The 23,170-nt window shown below is 42.2% G+C and overlaps 1 protein-coding gene across 1 annotated transcript in view; it reads right to left on the minus strand.

Moving 5' to 3' along the window:
• Window positions 1-23,170, minus strand: part of CPS1 (carbamoyl-phosphate synthase 1) — a 149,621-nt gene that overhangs the window by 17,744 nt on the left and 108,707 nt on the right. The window contains exons 23-32 of the mRNA XM_081190213.1: window positions 21,322-21,385; window positions 20,257-20,438; window positions 16,537-16,731; window positions 15,308-15,375; window positions 8,354-8,429; window positions 5,950-6,027; window positions 4,864-4,971; window positions 4,231-4,320; window positions 2,184-2,354; window positions 445-519 (exon numbers count right to left, since the gene is read on the minus strand). Of these exons, the coding sequence (XP_081046339.1) occupies window positions 445-519; window positions 2,184-2,354; window positions 4,231-4,320; window positions 4,864-4,971; window positions 5,950-6,027; window positions 8,354-8,429; window positions 15,308-15,375; window positions 16,537-16,731; window positions 20,257-20,438; window positions 21,322-21,385 (1,107 nt within the window). The remainder of the gene's footprint in view (window positions 1-444; window positions 520-2,183; window positions 2,355-4,230; window positions 4,321-4,863; window positions 4,972-5,949; window positions 6,028-8,353; window positions 8,430-15,307; window positions 15,376-16,536; window positions 16,732-20,256; window positions 20,439-21,321; window positions 21,386-23,170) is intronic.

Consider the following 23,170-nt stretch of genomic DNA (forward strand, 5'->3'; position numbering starts at 1 on the left):
AGGTGTCTTTTAAAAATGACCTACTCTCCAGTAAGAATCAGATTGTGGAAGCGCTGACTCAAGAGGGATCCTGGCCAGTAGAGTGAGTCAGCTGCCTTAAATGAACAACAGCTGAGGAGCTAGAAGGAGAGACTGCAATCTGAAGTCATATTTGAAGTAGAACTGTACAGTGGTACCTTGGTTTACGAATTTAATCCGTTCCGGAGGTCCATTCTTAAACTGAAGCCATTCTTAAACCGAAGTGCGCTTTCCCTAAGGAGGCCTCCCGCTGCCGGTGCCCATCCACCGTTCAGATTCTGTTCTTAGACCGAGGTAAAGTTCGCAAACCGGGACACTACTTCCAGGTTTGCAGAGTTCATAAACCGAATAGTTCGTAAACAGGGCTGTTCTTAAACCGAGGTACCACTGTATTGACATTATGAGATAACATCTAAAAATTAGTACCTCCCCCGTGGATGCCATTTCACATCGGAGAATAGGGTCAACATCTCTCAGACGGGGCCAGGAGAACATAGGAGCCTAGAAAAAGAGAAAGAGAATAAATTGATGCTCCACTAAAATTGTGACATTAGCCCTCGCCCAACTTGTTACAGTGAGAGGTACGGAATTAAGTGCTCAAGAATTACACTTGCGGCAGAAATAGTAATGATTTTTCTAAGGCTTGCACATGCTGTGACCCAACAACCCAAGCGCAGCCCATGGGTGTTCCAGTGTGGCCAGGCAGGTGCTTGACCACTCTGCCACCCCAGCAAAAACATGGGGAAGAAACGCATGTACTCTGGCAGACTACGGTTCATATTTCCTTGGTCTGCATTTATACTGGTAGGTTGTAAATTTTGGAGACCTGTTCTTGGAGACTATTCATATTATGTGTACATGCTTAAAACATTTAGTACCATGTGGGTTGTTCAATGTGGGAAGAAATTAAATGTCATGTACTTCTATAACCCTAGGCTGAAATATGGTATCTGAAAATATTTCTCATGTAAGTTATGTAATAAATATTTAAGCCTAAGGGTAAAATTGCTCTAGTTGCAGAGAGCAAGTGTGCCATGTTATGGCATCTAGGAACCCCTTCTGCCGATCTTAGCACCTAAAGGGGTCTGCGGGAAGGAGTATTGGGGGCCTGAGTCATTTAGGGCTTTAAACACTGAGCACTTTGAAGGGAGCCCAGAAATGAACTGGCAGCCATGAGGCTGTTTTAAAATAGGAGTTATATGGACTCTGAAGTGAACAGCAGCCAGTAACCTGGCTGCTGCACTTTGGACCAACTGAAGTTTATGAGTCATCTTCAAGGACAGCCAAGGACCCTCCTCTATTCACCAAGACATTTATACAAATACCCACAATTTTTCTTGCAACCTCATTCCCCTAAACTTGTCCAGTTATCCTTCTTTAGTGACAGGGTGGAAAACAGAGATGGATGGGGACAGACAATCCAACCCAGAGAAGCGGTTGTCATGGGTCCTCCTGTCTTGTGGCTGTGAGAGAGGCGCAGGGAAGCTCTTTGGCTTTTGACAAGTTTGGCTTGTGGCCAGATGTTTTGGGCTACCTTTTTAAATGGGAGAGCAAAAGTTCAAAAGAAGAAAGTATCAGGGTGTTGGTCTGGGGCACTTCAGGAGAAGGTAAAACTAATTAATAATAATGTGCTTAATATTTAAAAGGTTCTGTCAATCCCAAAGTGCCTGTTGAGATACTTCTAATTATTTCTGACATTTTAATAATCATACATGCCATAGGCACATAAAAGCATTTTGTTGCCTCCTAGATAGACAAATCCTGTGGTTGTGACTTCCATACAAATAACTAAAGCAAAACACAGATATACAACAAAGCTTCTTTTGGGGTGGGAATAACCAGAGAGAAAGGGTCCCAAACTATGAAATCCAGGGCTAACAGCTTCTAGATACAGCAGCGTCACCTGTCTCCTTTTGGTTAAGCACGCCAGCTGCCTCTGCATACAATAACGCTGCCAATATGCAAGAGTCATCCACTTTTGATGTTTCTAGTTTTTAATTCCAACCTTTACCCCCCCCCCTTTTGCCCATTGCATTCTCATCAAAAAGTGGGGATATTTAACCCATTTCTCTTACCAATATAACTCCTTTCCCCCCTTATCCATCAAATGAATGGGCAATCAGAGCTGAACATATCACATGAAGCCTTAACTGCTTCAGGCTTACCTTAATGCCCACGTAGTCTGAAGGAATCATGGGGTTTGGCAGCGCAGGAAGGGTGGCCTCATGGACTTGCTCCCCAGTCATCACTTTAGTGGCCACATCAATGAAATCAAGACCAAGAGATTTGGACACAAATGGGAAAGAGCGTGAGGCTCGCAGGTTGCACTCTATCACCTGAGGATGAGGCAGGGAAAGCACCTTTAAACCCCGCGCCCTCATTGTGAGGAAAGACAAATGCCTACCTTGTAGTGTTAGCCACTGGCAACACTCAAAACGTTTCTGGAAGTTAGACCTCAATTTCCCACCATCTGAGAGTGAATAGAAATATACTCAAAGCAGATGTAGGCAATAGCAAGAGGAAAGGCCTAGTAGATTCTCAACACTTTCTGAGATCACATATTTTAAAGTCAGACAACCTGTATCCCCTAATGGTTAACCATTTCCTTCAGTTCATGTTTTGCAGGATGGGCAACATTTCCCATAACTGAACACTGCAGGCCCATAAAGCTAAATTGTCTTATTCTGTGGGCACTTTCAGGGGGAGCCACAAGAGAAGTGTATGTAAGAGTCAAGGGGGCAAGTGTGGCACATTTAAGAGTGACAGGACACTACCAATGGGCAATAACGATACAGGAGGGATTGCGAAGGGGAAACAAAGGATCTGTGGACAGGAAAGAATTAGACTGAAACCATAAGGGGATTGTTTCACGATACGTTGGGCCTCATCACTTTTCACTCTGAATTCCCAGCTCACATCAGAGAAGCAGGATAGGCTTTCATGAGAGTAGCTATGCTCCTTTATTGTAAGTATATGAAAGAAAGTTGCACACAGGCTTAAAAACAGTGTGCTGTATTACAGCACATGCACAAAGAAAAAGGTGCCATGCTCCTACTGTTATAAGGAGAGAAGGGGACTTTTTTTTTAACCTTGTAGGATTTGGGGCCATCCATAGTGTGAGTCTTTGAGGAGCACAAACAGAGGCTGAATTGCCCTTCTAGCCTTCAGAGAAGACTTTGATAATAATTGTTTGGACTGGGAGAGGGGACAAACAATAAATTTAAAAAATGTATATAGCAGCTTCAGCGGCCCCTGTAGAAGATCAGGAGAGAACATTTGATCTTCTCCCTTGCTCTGCTCCACAGTGGTCCCAACTCAAGTCCCTTCCCCACAATGCTGTCTCCACTGGCCTCAAATGAGTTTTCCCTCCTGGTGCAAATAGTAGCTTCCTGAAGGAGGTAGGGTTTTCAACAATGGACCAAGAAGGAAAGGGTTAAACTCCCACTCCCACCTCCTGCAGTCCAAATATTGCTCTCCATCCCCCACTGCCATCTGCAATTAATATTTTTTTAAGCTGTCTATGCTAATTGCATTCATGCAATTAATGTCTTTCTTAGTTTGGTCATGAAGTGCTGCAATAGCTGGGCCTGAGGGCTAGGAGTAAGTTTAGGCACTAGATTTTTTTTACATGGGGGTGAGAGCTCTATGAAAATGTCGCCCTTTCAGTAAAACTGCTTTGAAGGCACACCATCTTCCTATGTTTTCTTCTATCCCTCTGCCTTCCAATTTGCTCATTAGCTATCCATAATCACCGTAGAAAGCAAAATAGGTATGTATTGTAGAGTCAAACTTGTGCTGTGCTAATAGGATGAGTCTCGTATAACATTCTTACCAATCTTATTTAGTGCTGATCTGATTTAAGCCCAGTACTGAGCTAACACACTTGCTGACAGACGGCAATTCTACAGAGCTTGCTTTATCCTCAAATTACTGCATTGTGTGGGCAGACAGAGTTCTTTTCTCAAAATTGTATCACAGGGCGCCTTATAAAGTGGTGAATGGCAGAGTATCAGTGGTACAAAGACCCATGTAGCAGCAAACAAGGCAGATATTATGTGCCTAGCACTGTCCCACGCGGTGCAGCAAACAGCGGCAACAGCCTTGGTGATTTTTCGCCCGGTGGGTATCAAGAAAAAGAGGGCTTTTGAAGGAGAGCTCCCTCTTTATTATGATGATGAGCCACTTTGTACATTGAGCTAAAATGGGTCTCACCAAGACTTCATTTCCCCGGATGAGAAACTGAACATTGAATGGTCCAGAGATAGCAAAGGCATCTGCAATCTTCCTGGTTGCAATTTTCACCTGAGAGAACAGAAGAAAGCATGTATTTACTCAGACAACTACCACCGCAGCAACAACCTGAGAACCTGGAATTGGATAGCCACCGCTCCCTTGAACATCTTGCAGATAAGCGCTGGCTCTTCACTGTCAGAACTGCCGCAAATTACGCCTGAGAATGAGCTCAAAGTTGCGTTTCCAGGCTTGCTTCATCGCCCCCTAACTCCCCCTAACACAGCAAATAAAGGAAGCAGCCAGATATGCAACATGGAGGACCAGTAGGTCTCTCCATTACTTATGGATCAAGACGGTGCAAATAATGTTTCTCTGAGTTAACTTGCTTGCCCTGAGGCAGAATACATATTGGATTGATGTAGTGCCTTAGCACAGAACATACACTAGCCTTTTCCTCTCTTTTTAAAACAAACTCTGTGAGAGCTACCAAATTCCACTCTGGTAGCCATAAATTGTTTTCAGTGCGTCTCTAAAGAGTTTATTAGTATAGTTAATAGTGTCCACGGTCTAATGCTGCCCGTTATCATTAAAACGAAACAAAACCACGCTGACCTTCTCCAAGGCTCCTTGGCTAATCGTTTGTGCAGGGAACATCAACGTAGCATCTCCAGAGTGAACACCAGCATCTTCCACATGCTCAGAAACAGCATGACAGATAACCTGCTCAAAAAAGAGCCAGTAAAAGTGTTAGTATGTAATAGCAAACTGTGGTAGCTAAAATGGCTGTGAGCCAGTGCTTCGTGGTTAAATAAGCTGTACAATGTTTAAACCTTGTTATCTGCTAACGACTGTTATCCCCAAATATCTTCTCTCTTCACTTACCAGCCTTCTTCTAATTTAACAGTCCAATTCTATACATTGCTACTCAAAAGCAAACCTGCTGAATTCTACAGGACTTACAACCAGGTATGTATGCATAGTACTGCAGCCTATTATCGTTCTAAATATTTTGTTTTACTTAGGTCCAAGCTATCTGAAAGATTGTATTCCCACATATGAACTTACATGGAATGTTGGGTCCTCACTCCTGCCCTATTTATAGGGTTTTTGTAAGGACTACAAAGTACCTCAAACACAGTATACGAACGAATACTTACTATTTTTATTTACTTCTATGTGTTATGCCAGGCTGTTTTACAATATGGTGATACTTGCAGTGGATTCCGGGAATTAGAGATCTCTGTGCACAATTACTGTACCATGGCATAATAGAGAGCCATTCCAGATCCATCACAGAATTCAGCTAACATTTTTCAAACTCTCAGGGGCAATCTAAGATATCCTCTGCTATGTGTGAACTGATGAGTCTGCTATACTGTATCTTGTTTCAAGCTTTGGCCTGGTTGGAATGGGTCCTTGAATTCTGATAACGCATTTTGCTTGCGTAGATGGAGATGAGAGAGGCATGTGCAGTTGTGCATAGTAACAAGCCTATTGTCCACGCATTGCTCCACCCACTTTTGCCGACCACATCTGGCATGTGTTCCCTGAAAGGTTTCCCAGAAGAAAATGTTGCCCCCATTGTGAAACGGGCTCCGCATCCCTGATCTAGAACTTGGAATGAGACATTTGTTAAGCTGCTTTAATATTCCGTCTGTAAATGCTGGGAAGTATTTTTTTAAAGGAAGAAGTTTGTACCTTTCCATTCTTTGCAACAGCATCCATTTCCACTTCCCGAGCTCCTTCAATGAATTTTGTCAGCACAACAGGGTGTTCCTATTGATATCACAAGGAAGAAAAAGATATACATCCTGTATGACTATGATTTGGCACTGTGATAGTAACTGGCATGAATTCTAGTATTTGAAATATTTCAGTAGAAGGAAAGGATTGGGGGGGGGGTCATTGTAACAGAATCAGTCTTAGCAAGTTTGCAGCCCCCTCTTGGCTATGGAGTTGACATTTGGAAATGAACTGAAAATTGCCATAATGATTTGCAGCTTACATGGCATAAGAACTGGGCTCTTTGAAAACTGAGCTTCTTCTGAGAATGTGAAAATCCAGTCCAGAAAATGGAAGCGTCTCTAAATGGGAAAACATGAGTTCTATCTCAGCTTAAGCATTAGGAAACCCGCACTGATGGGGTGGGGTTAAAGTTGTTGCAATTGTTTGTAGCTGAGAAAAGTTTAATAAAGTTGTGGCCCTCACATTCTGGGGAGTGTGAGTAATGGCTGCTGCTGCTTCTACATACGCAAAATGAGTTATTATTACTCAGGAATCATGTGCAATTAAAGAACATTAGCAGGAAAGATTCACAGACTGGCTTAAGAACTTTCATGTAATTTCAATATGTTGTCTGAAAACAAACTCTTTAATCTTCCTTTCTTCATGCCTCTTCTACAGCTTCATCCTATACTGTACATCACTACCAATGGCAGTTACAGACGCAAGTCAGCAGAACGTATAATTGTTTAATACTGCACAAAACGATTGCTCAGGATCTGTTCCCTGGGCATTGCCGTATGCTATTAATTCTCCTTAAAATTACAGACTACACTTTTCTTACTCCAACTGAACATCACCCAATCAAACCAATCAAACTTACCGTATTTTTCGCCCTATAGGACGCACTTTTCCCCCTCCAAAAATGAAGGGGAAATGTGTGTGCGTCCTATGGGGCGAATGCAGGCTTTCCCGGGCTTCCTGCAGCTCTGCGCCACCCTCCAGATCCCGGCGCAAAGCCGTGCGGGGCTCCAGAGGGTGGCGCAGAGCTGCCTGCGCTCCAGGGCTTCCTGCAGCTCTGCGCCACCCTCCGGATCTCGGCGCGAAGCCGCGCAGGGCTCTGGAGGGTGGCGCAGAGCTGCCTGCATTCCGAAGCCTGGTGCGCGCAGAAGAGCGCGCCCAGGCTTCGCGCACCTCTCCGCAAGCCTGGGGAGACCGGCGCGGCTCCCTAGGCTTGCAGATAGCAGGCTTTTCTGGGGGCTGGGGTCGGGGAAGCTCGGGTTTCCCCCGCGCCTGCCCCGTGCCTGGGGGGGGGAGGGAAATAATTTTTTTTCTTTATTTCCCCCACCACCACCCCCCAAAAAAATTAGGTGCGTCCTATGGGGCGGTGCGTCCTATGGGGCGAAAAATACGGTATATCCCATGAAAAGTACAAAATAAAAACAACCAAGACCATTTTGTCCTGGATCTTCTGAAATACTTTCACTGGAAAATTGTGACTATCATCATTCACACTTTAGGCCAATAATGACAGCAGGTTAATGCTAAATGGAATGGTGCTCTTCCTTGGGCCAAAGGAAACACAGGCGGCACAAAGCAATGGAGTTAAAAGTTTTATTTATTTTCATTTTTTTAAAAACGAAGCCATGAAATTCAATTAACTAATTGGGTATAAGCAAAGTTCACCTGATCTGGAAATTAATAATAATAATAATAATAATAATAATAATAATAATAATAATAATGAAGACAAAGAAAACAATACACATCTGTTATGTACTGAGTTGAATAGGATCCAAACTGCAGCAGTCTGATTGGTCCTAGAACAATAGGATCCAAAATGCAGCAGTCTGATTGGCCCTAGAACAATAGGATTCAGAATGCAGCAGTCTGATTGGTCCTAGAACAATGCAGCAGTATGGTTGGTCGGCAGGAGCCACCCAATCCAGCTCCAGATAGAAGTGTATCCACAACCTGATTGGCCTACAGGAGAATTCCGGAATTAGCCAATAACGTGCAGCCCGTTGTGTAAATAATGTATATAAAGCAGATACTTTGAGGGGACTTTCATTCCTCCTCACCACTATGAGCTGAATAAAGAGCATGAAATCACTTTGCAACTCTGAGTATATTTCAACATCCATGTGCATACACACTACTACTACGAATTTACAAATGCCTTAATCTTTTACTGTTACTATTAGAAATCAAAGGCACCTTTGTAAGAAGGAATGTTCCAAGTATCAAACAAGTTCCCAAATTAAGAGTGTAGGAACATGCAAGACTTCATGTGGATAAACAAATTTAATCATATTCAAGTTTCCTAAAACAAATAAAAATCAAATGAGTGGAGGGAAATGAGGATAGTGTTGTATAATACCTGTGAAACTCTGGTTGCCTCTGCCAAGAACTTTTTCATCTCTTTTTCTGTATGGACTACATTCATTGCTGAGCCACTATGAAGAAAGAGGGTAGGGAAAGGTTAAAGATACTGTCATATCACACTTTTCATCTTTGGAAACTGTCTTCTATTCAACTCATCCTCCCAGTTCTTTCTTAAGCTGAAAGGATAAAGCAACACTTCACCAAAGGTAAACAATATTGAACTTACCCCTAAAAAGGTGAGTGCCCCCAAGAATATACCAAATCAGGGGGAAGGATTATTGACTAAACACTGTGTAAAAAGTCTGGTTCTCCCCAAGATCTACTCTTGCTCAATCATTTGCAATGGTTTCACAGGGAACTTGGCATTGCTGAAAACAACGGTGTGTGAAATGCTAATTCTGGGACAATAGGTTTTCAGCTTGGTTTGTCATCCATATTTGATCTTCTTTCATAGTGGGTTATTTCATTCAAAGCCCAAACAATTCATTTTTGGAATCACAAGAATCATGTCAGAGAAAGTTGAGAATGAGTGGACCTATTGTTTGTCATATCAAAATACAATGCCAACACAAATGTTCACAGTTTTCTCAAGGTTTGTTATTTCTGAATTTGGGGTTTGGTCACCTATAATATCTGTGAGATACAGTAGTTTAGGTACACTGGGAAAAACAGGTAGATGGGGATTCAGTTCACACTCCTCCCACCCCCCCACCCCCCCCCACAAGCCATGTATGCATTCTCTTTACGTAGTTGCTTTGCTGTTTTCTAAAATCCTCAACATGGTGATTTTCAGCTCATGGTTTGCACTCTTGCCACATGGGGTGCCTTCAGAAGAAGAATATTTTTATGGAAAAAGTCATCATGAAATTCCACCTTGTAAAGAGGATATGAACTTCCTGTTCAGAAACAAGGATGAAGCCATTATTCAAATCCATGCTCTATCCTGAGTTATCTAGCTAAAACATACAATCTCTATGACATTGTATGGTATTCTCACACATTGCCTGGGGCCAACCCAGCAATATTTTTGATTTTCACAAACCCATAGATCTTGACGTTTGGCCTGAAAGAGACAGGCCTGGTTTGTTTTAAACTATGGTTCAATGTAATCTAAAGAAAGGACCAGCTAACTAAGGTCAAGAGGATTTTATCTTTTTATTGGGTAAAGACATTAATTTCACGATTTGGCAGTTTAAGTAATCTTACTGGAGGATAAGAACAAATTTTGGGAGCTGAAGTGCCACCCCCCCGGACCCGGGAGTGATCCGCGAGAGAGCCTGCTGAAGAGATATTGAAGAGCTTGACAGCTGTCAAATTAGCTGTCAAGACGGGAAAAGCGAACTTTGTTTTCTACTGTCTCTGCTGGTTATATTCGTTACAATTTGGCTATATTTTGTTGAAAACAAGGAAAAACTGATACAAACTAACTTGATTTTTGGATTTGAACTAGAAGGAATACTAAGTAACCAAAATCCCTCTAGAGGGGGTTTTGGGACATTACAAGAATGGCTGAAGGAGGGAAAATTCAAGCTAAATTGGACAGAGTTTTTTTTCTCTTGGGAAAGTTACAAGGCCAAATTGATGTTTTGGCTACCAACGTTGCAACTCTGGACTTAACAGCAAACAAATTCATTGAATTTGATAAGGACTTGATCCAGGAAGTTCATGCAGCTGGACAAGAGGAGAAATTTGAGAACTTTGAGAGTGTGGAGAAAGAGATACATGTTGTTTCTGAGGAAAAGGAAGGAGGAGATGTAATGTTGCAGATGACAAAGGAGAGCCAGAGGCCTGACATGATGGTTACAAAGGAAAATAAGAACTTGATGATGAAAATCTGGTCCGAACTGGAGATTGAAGAATGGAGAGATCTCCTTATGTGGAGATCTGAAGACCCAAGGATTACAAATTTGATTAAGGTGAAAGTTGGAGCTTTGGGGACATTTGGTTTTGAAAGGAATAAGAAACAAGATTTGGGCTCCACTTTTAAGTATGGAGGTCTGGCTGGAAGAAACATTGTCCCTATCAGGCCAGAGCATCTCCGAGATCTGGTGTTTAATACTAAAGACTATCAAAAAAAACCGGCAGAGAGGAACTGAGAGAGAATTGAGAGCCTCGGACGTGAGATCTCCAGGCTGATAGCAGATTAAGACTGATGGACATTTGTTGGGGATTGAAACCGGGAAAGGGGATGGGGTGGGGTTTGGGGATCCAAAGGATGCATAATTATAATCTATCTTTTTTCTTTTTATTCTGTCTTGTTACTAATATGAAAAGTGGGGAATTCGTGGAAGGGAATTTGGGTCGACTTTAGGAAAAGGATTTAAGACTTAAGAATGAACATTGATGTATAAATTTTGATGTTGTTAAAAGGGTTTTTTAAATTGAACTAAATATAAAAAGGTTAAAAATTGGGGATAAGAACTTGTTGAATTAACAATTTGAATTGGAATATAAGAAGGGGAGGTGTGGGGAAATCAGAGAAATATGTTATAGAAAAAGAAGGGTTCTAAACTGTATGTTTTCTTTTTTTGTTTTTTCTTTTTGGTTTTTTTTTTGAAATGGGAAAATTTTAATAAATATTTAATAATTAAAAAAAATAAACTATGGTTCAATGCAATGTGTGAACAAGGTCTGTCTGTGAACTAAGAGTCTGTCTAGGTGAACTGTTTATAGAGTATGCTCTTGTCTTTTTAAAAATTTCTTCCACACCATCAGAATGATTCCTACTCTTTTTGAAGAATGAGACCAGATTTTGTTATCTGCACCATCTAAGGATCTTCTGCTCCTGAAACATCACAAAACCTCCCTTCACTGTTTGGGTATTCAACCAGTAAAAATCTGACTTATGTCCAGGTGCCTTTTCTTTAAAATAATTTTACCCTTGATATTCCAGAATTCTCTAATTGTTCTGCCTATAAAAATTGGGTTATGAGTGCCTGTATGTAGGTGTTTTGTTTTTTTAGTTTTTTTTAACCATTTCACCCTCTGCATTCTGAAATTCTTTAAATTCTTCTGTCAGTAAAAATCTGACTCTTGCTAATGCCCACCCCCCTGACTTGATGCGTAACCCCAGAATTTCAAAGAATCATAGAGTTGGAAGGGACCACGAGGACCATTGCTTGAACCCATGATCCTGAGATTAAGTGTCTCATGCTCCACCAACTGAGATATTCCCTCAGGGTGGAATAATAATAATAATAATAATAATAATAATAATAATAATAATTCTACCCCACCCATCTAGTTGGATTTCCCCAGCCACTCTGGGTGGCTTCCAACAGAAGGTTTAAAAATACATTAAAACATCAATCGTTAAAAATTTCCCTACACAGCTTCAATACCGCCTGATGTCTCGTCTGAAGTGACTCAGAAGTGGCACAAAACAGGTGTTGCCCAGGCACCATATGAAACAGCAGGAATACACCCAATACCTTCCACACTACTGAACATATAGCAGGATCATACTGAATCTTCCTTGAAATATTGCAGTCTGGTGCCTATGTTATTCTGGAATACCAGCAGAAGAAAACACCACCACCACTGTGTGGAACCATACAGCAAAATCCAAAAAGACAGAAGTGCTGCAAAATCCCTGTCCAGAAGAGCCCAAAGGTGGCAAATGCCTAACCTATTTGTGAAACACCTTTTCCCCTTAAGAGAAATTGGTGTTTGAAATGCTTTTGGAATTCGACACAGTTTTGTCTATGTAATTGGTACTGTTGCTCTTTCATACCAAAATTTTAACCACTATGCTGTATCAGTTCTTGTACAATACTTCATATTATGGGATCTCTAGTTATTTTTTATTAAACATTCCACTGGAACTAATGAGGATGAAACCATTAAAGCTATGTGGAAGTTATTCCATGTGCCAATTACCTTCAAAAGAAGAGTAAACCTCCTTTTGCAAGATGTCCCTGTCTTTCTAAACAAAAGATCAGCACTTCAGACAGATCAAAGAACTCCTTCTAGGCTTGAGAATCCTGTGGGTTGCTTTAAAAAACCCATTCCAAAGAGGTTTTAATTGAATTATTTAACGGTAACTTACAGTTAATCATATCACGAAGGCCTTTTGCACTTATCAGATTCCCACCCCCTGCTTAAACATTCTTTCCGCTTCCTTCAGTGCCAGGGTTGCATCCCTCAGATGGATAGTTCGCCTCTCTTTTATTATCAGAAGGCTTCAACTCAATTTCCATCTGCACTTGCGAACTGTGCTCAGCAAACTCTATTTCTCTTCCTCTCCTCTGTGAATAAGCACTTTGCCACATTAAGCTTTGTTGAGGGAGTATTTAGAACATCTCTGCGCACTGATTCAGCTCATTCTCCTTGTTTTGTTTTGTCTGCCATATCCTGAAAGAAAAGCAGCTGCCACGGCACATACTTGTCATAAAACTGTTACAGGTGAAAGAAAATTTCATATTGAAACTGTAGATATGGTCAACACAACACAGGTATGCCTATATTTCTCAATAATTGAAAAACGAGGCTGGCAAGATGCGTGTTGTGACATCCTTAGGGTAATGTACCATGTAATAATGTATTATTATTATTATTATTATTATTATTATTATTATTATTATTATTATTATTATTATTATTATTATGTTAGGTTCCAGGAGGCCAACAGCCTCTCAGGCATGCCACTGGGCTACCGACAGACCAGGTCCACTTGCGGGGGGCCAACCGCTAGCTTTGCTCACTGCTTCCAGGTTTCCAACTTACCTTCAATTAAGCAAAACTAGTCTATTTATAAGGAGGGTTGTCACCACCCTTTGGAGCCTTTGTCTTGTAATTGTTGTTTCACGTGGTATATGCCTTACATTTTGTTATACAAGAAATTCTCTACTGATCACTATAGGAGTGGAAAATACGTGGGATCCAACTCCAAAAGGACAAATTCTATTTATCAAACCAGTGTTGGGTGCCAGAGACAGGGACTATGATGGGGTGCAGACTTTCCTGCTGTGGGCAGCATGTCAAATGCGACCGTGCTAACAGGATGGCTCCACTAGAAAGAAAGCAGACGCCAACTTTGCTACAGTTTTAGCACATGCTGAAAACCCGGGAACTGATTCTGTTCAACTTCAGCCCAGCTCAAACCCAAGATCTGCTGGGATGAATTTGGGCCTATGCCATCGTAACTCCATCCTAGTTCTGCCAGGAGTTACGCATGACTTAAACTGACATAAGTTTCACCAGCTTCCCAGAATTAGGATTGCTCAGCTACTCTGTTTTTAACTACATTGTATGTTAAGATTACTGTACTACTTCTATTCTTGTACACTTGCCAGAAGCATTTACATGACAGGTGGTATATAAATCTTTTAAAATAAAAAATAAAGTGAATAAAATGGCTAGATCTACTTTACCACTCCTAGAGTAAATGAGAGAAACAATGGTTATTATTATTTTTTCTTTTTAGCAAGGATGACATTCTGTGATTTACTAAGGGCAATCAACTGACTTTTATATTGCCCAGTACATGTCAGAATGTTTTGACCCATCTTCCTGGACCTTTTATAATCTTAAGATATTACCACTAGCTGTCAATTTATCTACATTTCTGACAGTATAGCATGCATACACACACATTAGGTGACATCTTTTCTTCTTTTGAAGAGGGTATACATGGGGAGGTCCCAACACATTTGTGTGGGCATTTGCCAAGATATTGTTCCCAATACTTCCATGTGACATTTTAGACCTGCAGGACAGTGACTGTACGTACACCTCATAACTGGTACTGAAGCCGTCAAAGATGGATGCATGAAGGATCAACTGAGCTGCTAAACAGACATATCAGTTAAGAGCATCTGAGTGGGCATTATCCACAGAAAACAATAGTATCACCACTACTATCTTCTAGGATTTGAAGCGCCAAAACCCAATTGTCCAGTTAAGAAATCACTTTTTCATGGTGTTGGAGAAAGAGACTTTTCAGACTGTTTACATGATCCAATTTGATTGTGTTTTTCAGCTTTGTAAAAGCCCATAACAGATCTTAAGGCAGGAGCAACTCCTGCCATCATCAGGTGCTCCTGAGCATCAGCAGCAGTCATCACTGTCTCTGCTCAGACGGATCTGATGCAAAGCGAAGGGAAATAATTGCTGCCCAGACTAGAGTGGCTTCCAAGAAGCAAGCCTTAGGAGGAGACGGCTGAAAAGTATGTAGGCTGAGGAGCAGGATAACCCAGGGTACTCTGGGAAGGGAAGAAAATACGTGAAGAGGGTCACTCGCTTGGATGGCTTTGGAAAAAAGAGGATGGGGTAAATTCATGGAAAGTCTGTCAATCCACCCATGAGCCAGGACTGCCAAATGAAACATTCATATCAGCTGCTGATGTGGGGCAGGGGAGCCGGAGAGAAACAGAAGCAACAGAGAGTGAATGTTGCCTTCATGCCCTGCTTGGGACTTCTCCAAAGCAGGTGGTAGGTCACTACTGTGAAAAGGAGGTTGAGCTAGATAGCTTCTTGGTTTGACCCACCAGGACTCCTCAGAGAATTCGCCCAAGTGCTTTGAGTGAAGTGACATGGGCAATATGGGAATGGGAAAGTCAAGGTTAACCGCCAGCTGCTACGTAGGGGACCCCAGGTAAGGAGACTCTTCTGATTTGGAAACTGGGGAGCAAATAGCCCTAACATTGGTTTGGTGCAGCCGGTCCAAAGTCAATACTCTGTAATCAATGAGATGCTGACAAATGGCAAAATGACTAAGAACCCTACACTGAAGTTCTTAATACAATATTAAGTTGAGAGAGCCTGCTGTTGGCTCAGATATATGAGTGCCAGGCAGGTCTAATACTTTTTCATTATCTCGGTACCTATCAGACCTCAGCTTCTTGGTCTAAAAACTGAGCAGCTTCTATAGGTAGCACAGCGGTATCCTGATAGTGCAAACAATGTAGGAAGTTCAATTTACATTGCCAAGGATGGGGGAGAGGCTTACCTCAAAACATAGGAAGGTCTCAGCAAGCATGGGTAGCCAACCAAGTTAGCAAATTCAACAGCATTCTCCTAAAAAGTTGGGAAAGGATCTTTTTTATCTATATAAGATACTGAGAATGCCTAGACATGTTTGTACAAGTAAAATCTGGATACATTCTCAGTCTTTGGTGTACCTGAATAAGCTAATCTGTATATGGAGGAGCGGAAGAGTGTTCTCAAAGGTTTTTAGAAGAGAGAAGGAACCTAACCACCCTGAATGGTGATATCACACAGCAGGTCACAAAAGAAGCCTTGCAAATGAAAGTGGGGTGCTTAACATTTTGGGTGTGTTTGAACCATCATTCTGCATAATGCCAACAACCCTAGGAGGCAAAGCTCAGCAGCAGGCGGCAGGGTTGGGCTAGGCCACTTATCTGACCTCTCTCTGGCTGCCACTGCAGCATATCAAGACAAGGAGAGGCAAGACGAGGTGGCGATGAGGTTGGCACAGTACAGGTGCCACAGCAGAGCCCATCTGGTGCTTCTGCCAAGGTCTTTGTACCACACCTACCCCATCCTTCCCCACTCCACCCTGGTATGCAGGGAGGCCAGGTGCGGCCCCCACCTCTCTGTCTGCTCCTGCCAAAGCTTGAGGTCTTGTGCCTCCTTCCACTCTTCCATGTGGATACTTCTGCTTAACCATGTTTGTCATTTCAGCCAAACCATGGTTAACAATAGCTATGGCTTGTTTGAAACAAGTCAGCTTGTTTCAAACAAACTACAATTCATGCTAGTTTCTCAGGCCAGATGAAACAATGTTGTGGGTAATTAAAAATGGTCACACAGAAAGAGGGGAGGGGGAGCATGGAAGGTTCTCCTGGGCTCTCTGGACAGGCATGGCAGAGCAAAAATAACCCCCCACTCAAAATTCCTGGACACCAAAAGTGCTTCCTAAAAAATTCAATGCCTCAGAAACTGACCTGTAAATGTAACTGACTAAAAAAATGAACAGAACACAGTGTGATAGGAGGAAACTCATCTTCAAAGCCCTCACATGTATAGCAAGGAATAAACCCAAGGAAAGGATTACGATCTAGCTAGGGCACAAGCTTGCTTGCTCCTACATCCATGCTGCAGGATGAATGCACCCTTCTAAATACGAACAAAGAAAATTAATTGTGAACAGTGGCTTAAGCCTTCAACTGCTGTTCCTTAAATTACTAAACACAGATTAGATGTATGTCTACATACCAAGGAATTAACTGCTTTCCAGGGTGCTTGAGCTATTTGCAGCTCATCAAGAACAGCAGAGAATGTAGATCGATCCTCTGCCCGGTCAATCTGCAGTGGGTTAGTGCCCATAATTCTAACTCCATTCCGGTAAAGTGGCACAGCCAGGTTGTTTGGAATCTGCCCTCCTACAGAGATGATGCAGCCATCGCATTCCTATAGAAAATGAGAACAGAGAGAAACTTAGACACAAAAAAACACCACAAGTTGATTCTGTGCAGCTCCTTGCCAAACTAAACCATCTATTAGCACAATCAGAAGCAAGGTAGAGAACAGCTTGGATCCGGAGAAGGATGAGATTCCAGTAATTGTCTTGCTCTATTCTGCCTTGGTTAGACACACCTGGAGTCATGTATCCAGTTCTCGGCCACAATTTAAGAAGGATATTGACAAGCTGGAATGTGTGCAGAGGAGGGCAACCAAGATGATGGAAACCAAGCCTTATGAGGAATGGTTGAAGGAGCTGGGTATGTTTAGCCTGGATAAGAGGAGACTGAGAGGAGATATGATAGCCATCTTCAACTATCTAAAGGGCTGTCACATGAAAGAAGGAGCAAGCTTAGAATCATAGAATCATAGAGTTGGAAGAGACCACAAGGGCCATCAAGTCCAACCCCCTGCCAAGCAGGAAACACCATCAGAGCACTCCTGACATATGGTTGTCAAGCCTCTGCTTAAAGACCTCCAAAGGAGGAGACTCCACCACACTCCTTGGCAGCAAATTCCACAGTCAAACAGCTCTTACTGTCAGGAAGTTCTTCCTAATGTTTAGGTGGAATCTTCTTTCTTGCAGTTTGGGTCCATTGCTCCGTGTCCGCTTCTCTGGAGCAGCAGAAAACAACCTTTCTCCCTCCTCTATGTGACATCCTTTTATATATTTGAACATGGCTATCATATCACCCCTTAACCTCCTCTTCTCCAGGCTAAACATGCCCAGCTCCCTTAGCCGTTCCTCATAAGGCATTGTTTCCAGGCCTTTGACCATTTTGGTTGCCCTCCTCTGGACACGTTCCAGTTTGTCAGTGTCCTTCTTGAATTGTGGTGCCCAGAACTGGACACAGTACTCCAGGTGAGGTCTGACCACAGCAGAATACAGTGGCACTATTACTTCGCTTGATCTAGATGCTATACTCCTATTGATGAGGCCCAGAATTGCATTGGCTTTTTTAGCTGCCGCGTCACACTGTTGGCTCATGTCAAGTTTGTGGTCAACCAAGACTCCTAGATCCTTTTCACATGTACTGCTCTCAAGCCAGGTGTCCCCCATCTTGTATTTGTGCCTCTCATTTTTTTTTGCCCAAGTGCAATACTTTACATTTCTCCCTGTTTGTTTTGGCCCAGTTCTCTAATCTGTCAAGGTCGTTTTGAAGTGTGATCCTGTCCTCTGGGGTGTTAGCCACCCCTCCCAGTTTGGTGTCATCTGCAAATTTGATCAGGATGCCCTTGAGTCCATCATCCAAGTCGTTGATAAAGATGTTGAATAAGACCGGGCCCAAGACAGAACCCTGTGGCACCCCACTAGTCACTCTTCTCCAGGATGAAGAGGAACCATTGATGAGCACCCTTTGGGTTCGGTCAGTCAGCCAGTTACAAATCCACTGAGTGGTAGCATAGTGAAGACCGCATTTTACCAGCTTCTTTACAAGAATATCATGGGGCACCTTGTCAAATGCCTTGCTGAAATCAAGGTAGGCTACATCCACTGCATTCCCTTCATCTGCCAGGCTTGTAATTCTGTCAAAAAACGAGATCAGGTTAGTCTGACATGACTTATTTTTCAGAAATCCATGCTGACTATTGGTGATCACAGCATTCCTTTCTAGGTGCTCACAGACTGTTTGCTTAATGATCTGCTCCAGAATCTTCCCTGGTATTGATGTCAGACTGACTGGGCGGTAATTATTTGGGTCCTCTCTTTTCCCCTTTTTGAAAATAGGGACAATATTTGCCCTCCTCCAGTCTGCCGGGACTTCGCCTGTTCTCCAGGAATTCTCAAAGATGACTGCCAGTGGTTCTGAGATCACATCTGCCAGTTCTTTTAATACTCTTGGATGCAGTTCATCTGGCCCTGGAGACTTGAATACATCTAAACTAGCCAAGTATTCTTGTACTATCTCCTTAGTTATTCTGGGCTGTGTTTCCTTTGCTGAACCATTTGCTCCAAATTCTTCAGGTCGGGCATTGTTTTCTTTATCGGAGAAGACTGAGGCAAAGAAGGCATTGAGGAGTTCAGCCCTTTCTGTGTCCCCTGTTTGCATTTCCCCATCTTCTCCTCTGAGTGACCACACTGTTTCTTTGTTCTTCTCCTGCTCCGATAGCTTCAAGTTACAAGAAGTACTTTCTGATGGTTAGAGCTGTTTGACAGGGGAACGGAATCCTTTGGGAGGTAGTGGACTCTTCTTCCTTGGAGGTTTTTAAGCAGAGGTTGCATTTCAGGGGGTTGGACTAGATGACCCTCAGGGTTGCTTCTATAATTCTATTATTGTTTTACTTTCTCATACATGGAATTTTAAGCTTCCCACTTTGATACCCCCAAAACAACTCTCTGTAAAAAAGGGGTGTTGTCCAGAGCAGCACCCTGTGGGGTAAACCAGTCCCAAGGGTTGTTGCAGCTCTGGCTGCCAAAGCCCCAGTTAACCATTCTCTCCTCCCAGTAAGCTCCAGGACAATATGAAAGAACGCTCCCTCCCTCCTCTAGTCCAACACCACTAGCACGACTTTTGTCTGGGCTAAGTCCGGTGGGCCAGTTTTAAAAACAGAATTCCAAAGGAGTCACATCATGAACCCTGACTGCTAATGGGTGACCTGGTCTCTGACCTCGAAAGGGCACTTGGCCTTGTTCCTAACAAAAGGAGTGTTCTCATGTCTCAAGCCTGGAGGCTTTTCACCTGGCATCTTTGAATCCCCCCCCCCCCATAAAAGAGAGAGAGAGAGGAGAAAGGTACTTGACAGGTGGTATTAATTGGATTGCAGCTCATGCTGCCCTAGTAGGAGACAGGGTCAAGAATTCAAGCATTTTAGGAACAGAGTTGCAAAGAAAATACATTTTTAAGTATTCTGCTTAAGCACTTTGCCGAGCCAAAGGTGACAATGAGACTGACTTTGCAAAATGGAAGGTTTAGGAAACCTTGGTTTATATTCCCTGAGACTATTTGGGTTTTTTACCTCCTGTTGGGAGGTGTCCAAGATGATGAGCAGGCTGAGGCAGCACAGAGACCTTCAAAAACTGCTGCACATCTATCAGAGCAACTTTTTGAAAGCTATGTTTGGCATTTGAAAAATCATGTTAGCTTCAATGGCATTGTCCTCATGCATAAAATTAAGCATGTGTGTAATTGCTTTCACAATCACAGGTTAAAACTAAGCTCAGCAAGGGCAGGACAATTTGATCCATAAATAACTGTGAAATAAATTAAATCAGCTTGTAAATACTGTGCAATATGTCATCTTTGGAAAATAATTCTCTATTTATTTGGCAGTCATTATGGAGCAGTTGGTTAGGAACTGCAATGCCATGCAAAATATAATGCCAGGGTCTTTTTTTAAAAAAAAAAAGTAGTGCCCAGCCGAAGGGGACAATGAGACTGACTTTGCAAACTGTTTGGCATGGTTTAGGAAACCTTGGCCTTGATTCTTATTTTGAGGCTGTTTGGATTTTGGATTAAAAAATAAATAAAATACCTCCTGTTGGTAGATGTCCAAGATTCTCTCCAGGGACAGCTCATCGAAGTAGAGCCTGTCACACTCATCAAAATCCGTGCTCACTGTCTCCGGGTTGCAGTTCACGACAACTGTTTTCTTACAGAGCTGTCGCAATGTGCGGATGCAAGAAACGGCACACCAGTCGAACTCCACACTGCTCCCTGCCAATGAAAGAGCAAAACCAGGTGAAGTTTTGAAAGGAGATCATGGTGCATCAGGAGGGCATCTGAAGGGCAGAGCAAAGATTCCAACTGCCTCCGTGTAAGCCTCCCAGTAACTCAAAACCTGTGCAAACATCAGCAATACCTGTGAACGAGTTGGAAGAAGCCTCCAATGCCAGCTAGTCCAACCAACTGGCAAAGCAGGATATCCACTGCTAAGGTACTTCTGGGAGGTGCCATCCAATCTCTGCTTACCAAACCTCTAATGAAGGGCAGTTCTATCACCTTCTGAGGGAGGAACTATTGTCTGTGCCATCTGTACCAAGTTTTCACTACTGTTTTTGAATCCTTTTCTTGTCATTTGAAGCCACTGGCCCAGACCTCTGGAGCAAGAGAACACAAGTCTGCTCCCTCAACTCCATGACAACCCTTCAGATCAATTCTCTCTTCCCCAGATGAAACACACCCAACTCTTTCACCCCTTCTCCACAGGACTCCAGGTCTCCAGGCCCCTTTGCCATCCTTGTACTAAATAGCACCTTCCTGGAACTAGTTCAGCAGTTCATGGGTCTGACCGGGGGCCTGTATTCCAAAGCGGAAGGAAGAATCTCATTCACCATCTCTTAATTGTGCTTACATCTACACCAGCACTTTTTTAATTTGTATTTTTAGAACTAGTCTAAAATCTTTGGCAAAAATAGAAATGGCTTTGGTTCTACATGGACAAAATGCAATGTTCTAGCAATGGCACAACGTAAATTTTGCATGTGGAATTCTAGGACAATGTGAAACTTTATTGCAGAAGAGGGTGCCTAACACACCTAACACACTTTTACAGGGTCTTCTAGTCTGGAAAGGCAGAGATACTAAAAACAAGATTTACCTATGTGATATGGTCCACAACCCAGCACCATCGTTCCATGGTCATCAAATTTTACATCATGCTCCTAAAATAGAACACAGTACGCAAAGTCATCCAGTATTGTTCTCAAAAGCATCCACTGCGCCCATGAGAAGAAACCATTTATGCCTCGCAGTTCTTTATTTTTAAATTTTTATTACTGGGACTTAACTTTGACCTCATTTAGTTTACTTGAATGCCACTGAATTAAACAGATTTTTGGAAACTCAGATTTACCTTAATGGTAGGACCAATTTAAATATTCTTTTTTAATAATTGCTTTATTGATTATAAAAAAAGAAAAAACCAGTCAACAAAGAAAAACCCCCAAGGGTATTACAAATTACAAAAAATAAATTTCTTACAACACAACTTCTATTATGACTTCTATTCACCCCATCCAGAGTCCCAGGTTTCTTTTGAGTAGCGCACTTTTAATTATCACTCCAGACTTCTCCCAAATTCTTATTTTCAGAAAGTTTTCTGGGTTAATAAAGGGGTCATTCTAAGCCTCCCAGAGAATTCACAATTTTGCAATGCTCTTTAAGATATTTTCTGTAAATGTCCCACTCTCTAGTGAACGTTTGTTTTGTATTATCTCTAATTCTTCCTGTCATCCTTGCTAATTCTGTGTACAGTATTCTAAGAATTTCGCCTGCCAGTCCACTTTGGTCAGGGTGGAATCTCCTTTCCATTTTTTGGCTATTAAGATTCTTGCTGCCACTGTTGTGTACAAGAACATCTTCCTCACATTTTTTGGCATGTCTATACCTATTATACCCAGCAGAAAGGCTTTGGGGGGGTTTGCAAAGGAGATTTTAAACCTCTTTTTGAGCTCATTGTATATTATATCCCAAAATTCCCTTATTTTCTTACAATTCACATGTAAATCATCGTACCCTCTGCCTCTCTACATCTCCAGCAAATGCCTGGTTCTATACATTTTTTGCCAATTTTGATGGTGTTAAATACCACTGTTAAAGCATTTTCATGAAGTTCTCTTTCAGGGTATAACATGCAGTACACTTCAAGTCTTCCCTCCATAGTTTTCCCCAGACTTCCATTGGAATATTATAGCCAAAGTCTCTGGCCCATTGGACCATTTCCGATTTAAATTCCTCCTCTTTGACTTCCCAGTACAGGAGTCGTCTATACATTTTAGAGAGTGGTTTCTCTCAATTTAAAGATTCTGATACACTCCTGTGAGATGCATTCTGTGTCTTGCTGAAAGGTAGTGGCACGAATAATCACATAATACAGGAAGGGATACACCAATTTAAAGTAGCCTTCTAATCTTACCAACGATTAATGTTGGCTTACAGAATATTGTAGCGATAATGAATGCTTTTAATTAAAGGACACCATTGAAGGTACAGACTCACACCAGTGAGGTCACAGTGCCCTTATCCATTATGCTACTGAGTTTAGAGTCCAAAGCAAGAGCTATGCCTAAAGAGTCCCATTTATGAAGAGTGGCTCAATTGACTCAGGGCCACTGTTTCATAGAAAGTGGAGGATGGAGGTCTGATTTAAAGAGCAAAAGGGCTGCATAGATGAAGAGTGCAGACACCATCACTTGTCTCTGTTTACTCCCTGCAGCCCCACCTCCCTCCAAACATTTTTGCTCCAGCCAGGCTCACTTCTATCGATCTATCGATCTATAACCGGCAGCCAAGTCATATAACAAGTTGAAAAGGCCGACTACAGAAGGACTAAACAGATAGCTTGATTTGATTATTTGTATCAATAGTTCAGTAATGCTTCTGTCTAGGAAGGAGCATCTGAAGCTGCCACATTATGTGTCAGACTAAATTATCTCACAGTCTCAGCA

The sequence above is a fragment of the Podarcis bocagei genome, assembly GCF_964188305.1.
Source record: "Podarcis bocagei genome assembly, chromosome: 1".
Classification (NCBI taxonomy): Eukaryota; Metazoa; Chordata; class Lepidosauria; order Squamata; family Lacertidae; genus Podarcis; species Podarcis bocagei.